Source organism: Rhynchophorus ferrugineus, unplaced genomic scaffold, assembly GCF_030347505.1.
Source record: "Rhynchophorus ferrugineus isolate W39M unplaced genomic scaffold, kcgeb_rfMv2 rfM3, whole genome shotgun sequence".
Taxonomy (NCBI): domain Eukaryota; kingdom Metazoa; phylum Arthropoda; class Insecta; order Coleoptera; family Curculionidae; genus Rhynchophorus; species Rhynchophorus ferrugineus.
Genome location: NW_027472582.1, coordinates 47,065,730 through 47,073,063, shown reverse-complemented (window position 1 = coordinate 47,073,063; position 7,334 = coordinate 47,065,730). Strand labels below are relative to the sequence as shown.

The 7,334-nt window shown below is 29.2% G+C and overlaps 1 protein-coding gene across 1 annotated transcript in view; it reads right to left on the bottom strand.

Annotated features, from left to right (window-relative positions):
• Positions 1-1,199: 1,199 nt before the first annotated feature.
• The window catches only part of LOC143194141 (arylsulfatase B), a 30,751-nt gene continuing 24,616 nt past the window's right edge, over positions 1,200-7,334 (bottom strand). Inside the window, exons 9-11 of the mRNA XM_076400719.1 lie at positions 4,820-4,919; positions 4,544-4,765; positions 1,200-1,550 (exon numbers count right to left, since the gene is read on the bottom strand). Of these exons, the coding sequence (XP_076256834.1) occupies positions 1,318-1,550; positions 4,544-4,765; positions 4,820-4,919 (555 nt within the window). The 3' untranslated portion in view covers positions 1,200-1,317. The remainder of the gene's footprint in view (positions 1,551-4,543; positions 4,766-4,819; positions 4,920-7,334) is intronic.

Here is a 7,334-nt window from a genome sequence, read left to right as displayed (position 1 = left end):
TCTTTGGAACCGACCCACTGGCTTTAGTCCACTGTTTCGACTTGTGTTTCGTTACAGCATTCATTAAAGTTATTATGTTATGTTTACTTTATTCTTCAATTAGTTTATATAATTATTTATTACTTAATAAAGAAAATTAAGAACAAACAATACCAACATACGTTTGTAAGGCATACATTATTAGTAAAATATTATGATTTAGTAATAGTGATTTTCTAGACTTATATGAAACAAAGGTATATTTATATCAATTAATATGACAACGTGAATAAAGATGCCTGTATAATATTAAAAGATGTAGTTAATAAAAAGTTAATTGTCAGTACTTCAAAAACAGTATCAAAGGTAGGTATAGTGTGCAAATACATCCATGCTGTCTGCCTTTTCAAGAAGAAAAGAGAGCCTAAACAGCCACCACAGTAAAAAATGACATTTCAATGGCGATGTCACTTTAATTATTAATTAAACTAATACAGTTTTATACTAATTTTATTAATTTGTAATACGAACGAAGAAGACGCACACCCAAGTTAGAAATATGCATGTTATGCTGATTGAGGCACCATCTCTGTGTTAAGGGAAGAACTTACCTTATTCTCGTATTAACATATAAAAACTGCGACGTCATTGCTATTATTGTGAGTGCTCTAATGAGTATTCACAACATAATACTAGATGTGATGACATAGTCCATCAATACTGCAATGTATCAAGACTAAGTTTTAAATTTTGAATGAAAAAAATGTTCGTCATCTTTCAGAATTTACTTTTTACATACATATTACCGCGGAAGATATAATCTTAGAAAATAGAAAATTTAAATAAAATATGCACTATTGTTAGCATCTCAATAAAGCGCTGGAAATTTGCTTTGAATCTTTTAATTAAAATCATCATCAATAATACGCAAGGACAGTCACTACAAGTGTGTGGACTAAGTTTGATATTCGTAAATTGATACTTCTCAAATAGACGGTCAATGGCATACTCACACCCAAGAAACTGAAAAACTTATTCATGTATACACCAAACGAAAAAAACTAAAAATGTTATTTATCCTAATCTAAACAGATTATACAACCAACAACTTTTTCACTTCACGTGGCATTGAAAGGAATGCCAGTTAACAGTTAATTAATACACAAAATACAAATATTTAATGAAAATAAGGGTCTTCAAATAAATGATATAAACAACTATTAATATAAATATATTTTATTTTTTTGAGTAAATTATATGTCAACTAATTCTAACTATAGTTTATTTATAACTTAAGATTAAAACTATCAAATATGCAACAAAATTACAAGGCACATACTAAGCAATATTACAGGTGGCGTCGGCACAGTCTACCCATGGCGACCAAGTATATTTAAACAGCTTAGGATCCGCAGCTTCAATATCAACCTCACCCTCTATTTGTGGTATGAGGCCTTTTCTATAATCGACTAAAGCCCGTTTCATTCTCCTAACGACGCTTGGAAAGTATTTTGCAAGATCATTTTCTTCGCAAGGATCGCTCGGTATATCATACAAACAAACTGCACCAGCTGAAAATATTTAAAGCATCATGTAAAGAATGAAATTTGGTATTTATTATTGAATATTATTAGCTAAATTTAAAATAAAGTTGGCTAAAAAATAGATCTGTGGACAAAATCATCCACATTTTTAAACGGCATTTTGGTAAAGTAAATTCCATAATAATCTAGTTTCTTAAAAAATAATAATTTAATTATTAATTAATAGTATTATTCTAATGATAAATGAAAATGTTTTAAATATATTTTAGGTAAGGAATTTTAAATAAGAATAAAATTAAAAATTTATTTTGCTAAACTGGTAATGAAACAGCTAGATTTTGATTCGTCCATTAAAAAGTGTCAAAAAAAACTTAAAATATGAGGCACACATTAGAAGCGTACCACTTTATTCCAAACAGTTAACTACAGATGATCTCATTCATTAATATGTGATTGAAAAAAGCTGAAAAACGTGCATAATTTGTAAACTGCGTATCTTGAGGTTGAAAAAAAAATTAATTAAAAATCTTTACCGCACAGTTTAATGGTATCCTAAACATTTTTTTGCGTAGGATTATAATTTATATATATATTCTTCTTCAAATTTTAAAATAAAAATTATTTTGAAATAATGATCAACGAACTTTTTCAATCAACTTGTGATGTTTAACGTTAAAAAATATTTATAAATTAACTTTTGACACCACGGAGAAGAAGCAATAGTACTATAAGAAGCAATAATGAACCGAACAGAGCTATTTACTGAGCGTCTGGCTATGGCTAAATTATATATTATGAACCAAGTACAGAAAAATTACGCCATAATTACATGGAGATAAGATCAACTCGACTCAAAGGAAACCACCGAGCTTTGAGATTGGAAAATACGATATAACAAAGTTATTTATAAAAACAATTAAAAACCTTATCCATCTGTTTAAGGCAGCTTTCGGATTTGCAATATATGCCTGCATACTGGAAAATCCTACTTCCTAAAATTCTACTATCTTCCAGACCTATTACTATATTAACAATTCTGAGACTTCTTGAGAAAATATTACCAAATCACGGAGTATCAGTTTGGATTCAGATAAGGATTTACCAATCGACTATAAAGTCGATTAAAAATACAAGCAGGACTGCTCCTAGGTTGCGTCTTTGGACGCTATTAGCATGACTATTAGCAGTAAGCACAAACCAAGAAACATATATAAAGCAATTTCAGGCAACTATCGATCAAATAATTGACCAAACCAAATAATTGCGAATAAAGCTAAAGAACTCAAATATATTCCTATCAACTTTACCAATAAGGGAGTAAACAACCAACGGGTCTCAAATTAATTCAGCACTAGTTTACCCTTTGAGAATATAATAATTATTATAACTCGAACGAAGTGAGTCGAAATGAAAATAAAATATTGACAACTATGATGGCTTCTTGGAATAAAATCAAACACATCAATACATAATACATAGTAAGATTATACCTTAAAGACAAATTTTTATACCAATATCTGCAATTCTGATGCCCGGCACAGCAAATTTACCAAAATTCTAATATTTCAAAGCAAAGTCTAGCGCAAGATCTAGGAATACCAGTGGTCAAAGAAGAAATCAAAAAGTATGCAATGGAAACTCTGCAGTTATTGATAAACATATCGCTTGCAAACTCAAGACGGCCAAAACCTAAGAACTTATGTGTAGGAAAATAAAGCTGCAGCTTATCATTGGATTATACAACTCATAAATGTTAGAAATAAACTAGTTGTTGGTCGAGAAGACCAGTTTTAACATAGAAATTCGACATAAAAATAAATAATATCTTGTATATCCAGCAGTTACGAAAATCACCTGATTATAAAACTAAAATCAAATTTCTTTAGTGATACTGCCTGAGTTTGTTTTCAACGATTTAAAACTGGTCTTTATATCAATTACAAAGACAAAAGCTTGCATGAATTTTGATCAGCTATAACTATGTATATGTAAGTCAATGTAAATAGGTGTTTAATAACTAACTGCTAAATTCGATAGTTTTGACAAGGTTAACATAAAATAATACCTTTCCGTTTAATATTATTGAATTACTCATTGTATACAAATTAATTTTGCGCTTGATGTAAATAAATATGGTCCTATGGCTGTCATATGACCTAAGATCATCAAACACCTTTAGAGACTTATGATGGCCTGTCATTAACCAATTTTGGTTTCAACACTTTAAAAGTACGGATATTATTGTTAATGATAAAGGATGACCAATAAATTGCAAGACTTATTGCACGTCCGTACGTGTTATGTAGCATATTGTGACTGGCGATGAAAAATGGATGTACTACAACAATCCTAAGAGCAAAAGGTCATGTGTTAGTCACAGAGAGCCATCTACATCGATACCGAAACGGAATGTACATGGCCATAAATCTCTGCATATGATGATATCTGGCAAGAACAGCTGCCAACAACGTGACAACATTCGGCTGTATATTGTGAAGGATACGCTATTGCAGCTCGAATGGGAAGTTCTGTTGCACTAGGCATAGCGCCTTCTGATCGCCATGTTTTGAAGAAATGTAAAATAAATCGATGATTAGATGAAGTGATGAGTGAAACTAACACTGTTTGACACAGTAACCCCATATTACCAAAACATAGGAAAAATATATAGAATTGTTGGAAAATATGTATATGTTAGCGCCAATGAATATTATACCATTTTTTCTCAATAAATGCCTTTTTAAGTGGAAATATGAACAAAATACAAGCAAGCAGTTAATATATCAGATTGGAAAAAGTTTTCATTGTATGGAAAAAGTCCGAATTGGTTCACTATTATATGTTTGCTCGTCTAGTAAAATAGAGAAGAGTTTAGTACCATTATAAATTGCCATAATATAGCTGTGAAAATCAACAGAAAATCTTAATTTACATAAAAAATATTTATATATAAAAATGATATAATACTTCATGGTTTAAATAGATTTTTGTTTTCCTTAAGAATACTCATTTCCACTTACTTGCTGGATCACATGGATTCTTCTTAGTGGCTGTACATTTTATTGTCGCTTGATATCTTATATTTTCATATTCAACTTCACTTAATGGACTGTAATTAACTTTCTTTAACACTTGTCCAGCTGGACTTTCATAAACTGCCGATGAGTTGTATGGTATCTCTTCGATATTCTCCATGGGTATATGCCCAAAATAATCATTATAACTTCCATTTTGACTAGTGCCTTACAAAATGAAAGCATTAATATAGAAAACGTTATCATACTAAGTAAACTCACCTACAATGAGTTTCCAATTATAAAACCTTAATCCGGCATTTCTTGTTTTTTCATCAATATTAAGCAAAATATCATTTCTTGGTGATGGTAAATCATAAACCTATAAATTATGCATATTATGAATATATGTTTAATACAAAATCTTAGCAAAATTTATAATGGAATGCTCTTAAATATACATATTAACTTTTATATTGAGCTTTTATTATTATATACTATAAAATATAAATATGGAATATTTGTATTGGCTCTACTGCAAATGAATTAGTCTAACATAAATTAAACATAACATAAACAATTTTCTTAATTTATAAAAATAGATTATTAAAAATGTTTATATTTGACATGTATCTATTATGTAGACAGTTACTACAGAAAATACTGTTTTTATTTACATAATATTAATTCGTGCTCCAGTTGTCTCGAATTTCCCACATTCAAAGCTTCTATATTCATTCAGAAACTATAGCTACTAGAGAAATTTTAATTGGTTTTTTTTTAAGGCTTCAGCGACATTTGATGCCAGTCATTTTATTTCAACTACAATAATATTAGGTGTATTTTAAATAGTTTTGCTTTCTCTTAAATAGTTTCTTTTTAATATAATTTCCTTTTAACTCTATAACATAACACCTCTCACCAAAACATAACATATGGTGGCCTCAACGATTACCGACGCTTGGATTCGTGGATCACTCAAAACTATGTCGTGGGTTGCATATATTATTTTAAGAATATTCACGTTCAAACGTATAAAAGACATACATCGTCCGCAGTGAACCTCGTTACAAATCATAAATAACTGCAAGCACCCAAAATATGCACAGAAGTTCATTCCACTCAGATTTTATATTTCGGTTTTTATCTCCCACTGAAATCAAACCATACTCTTTTGGAGACTTTTTTAGAGAAGCCGTATTATGCTTCCGGTGGTATTCTATTCCATGAATAGCCAGTATACACTTTGATGCATAAGATAATTGAATTTCATTGATATTCGTACCAATACTTACTAATAAAGTTGATAATAAAGTAAGTAAGTAGCTTATGTTCTTTTTCAGATGGTTTTCATTGATCATCGTTTTCTGAACTAACAATATAGTAAGTTCTTTTCTTCACAATTCGATATTCTTGTTGTAAGCTTCAACGTGTTAAAGTTTCTAAAGACGATTTTCTATTTCTCTCATTAACACCTTCTGATAAATTATTTTAGCCTCTAACAAATATAACATTGACGTTGCGGCACATACCCGTTTTTATATTATTTTTGGTAAAACCCTTCGAAATATATTGTATAAATAAGTGGTGGTAAAACTACCAATAACTGTCCAAAAACATTGATTCAACATTAATAAAATAAATATTCAATAATATTTTAATAAATAAGAAATATTTGTTGGTCATTTGTTTAAATTATGTTGCCTTTGTTTGATTTATCCGTATCAAACAAATGTTCGTTATTGTCAGAACAAAATTTGTACAAAATAAATTTAAGAAAGTTTACGGATATTAATACATTTAGTTCTCATAATATGAAAAGAGAAGACAGTTAAACATTGACATGTAGGAATTAGGAGTTAGCAGTGAACAATTATTATCAAAGTTACACTGAAGAATCTGTAAAATCTGCTAGGCGATATATCCCTTAGAAAATAGAATCAAAATCATCCTGAATTACATATAACATTTATGAACTATTCAAATGATACAAATGAATTTGTAAGTATAGGATAATGGTCGCCCAATATTTGATAACGTGATTTAAAATAGAAGGACCAACATTTAGAAGCTTTAGTGACAGTCAAGCTCCCATTAGATGTTCAGTGAACCATTGAATTATCTCCTTATCAATCATAATCTGCCCTCAGAGATTTTTAAAGAACAACAACGAAACAACCAACTTTTATCTTCAGCGAAGCGTGTGATTCTCAGCTAATAAGTAAATAAAGATTATACACAACATTGTATAAATATGTTTCTTTGTACTCATGCATAAAAATATATTACGTTTGGTTTCTTCGCATTAGTATGAATCATATTGGTTAAAAAACATATTAAATTACTTCAAAAAACAATAATAACGAACTGAATGCCAATGATATTATAATAAAAATAATTTAAGTAAAAACAATATAGTGAAGTGGTATGTTACTATAAAAAGGATTATAAACTAAATATTTCTGTATCTCAAAACATTGAATAGAAATGGTGTTAAAATAATGACACTGAAATAGTAATTAAACTTGAATGTCGCATTTTTATAAATATGAATAAGAAATAAGCATGCTTAAAATAGATTATTGATATGCATGCAACAACGCTAAATATCTCGGAATGAATCTTGATGCAAAACTTCGCTGGAATGAACATATAAAGAAGAAAATAATAGAAGTGGAATTGAAATATAAGAAAATGTACTGGCTAATTGGAAGAAAATGACAATTATCAGTGCATAATAAATTGCTATTATATAAGTAAATACTGAAACCTATACGGAGTTCAATTATGGGGATGT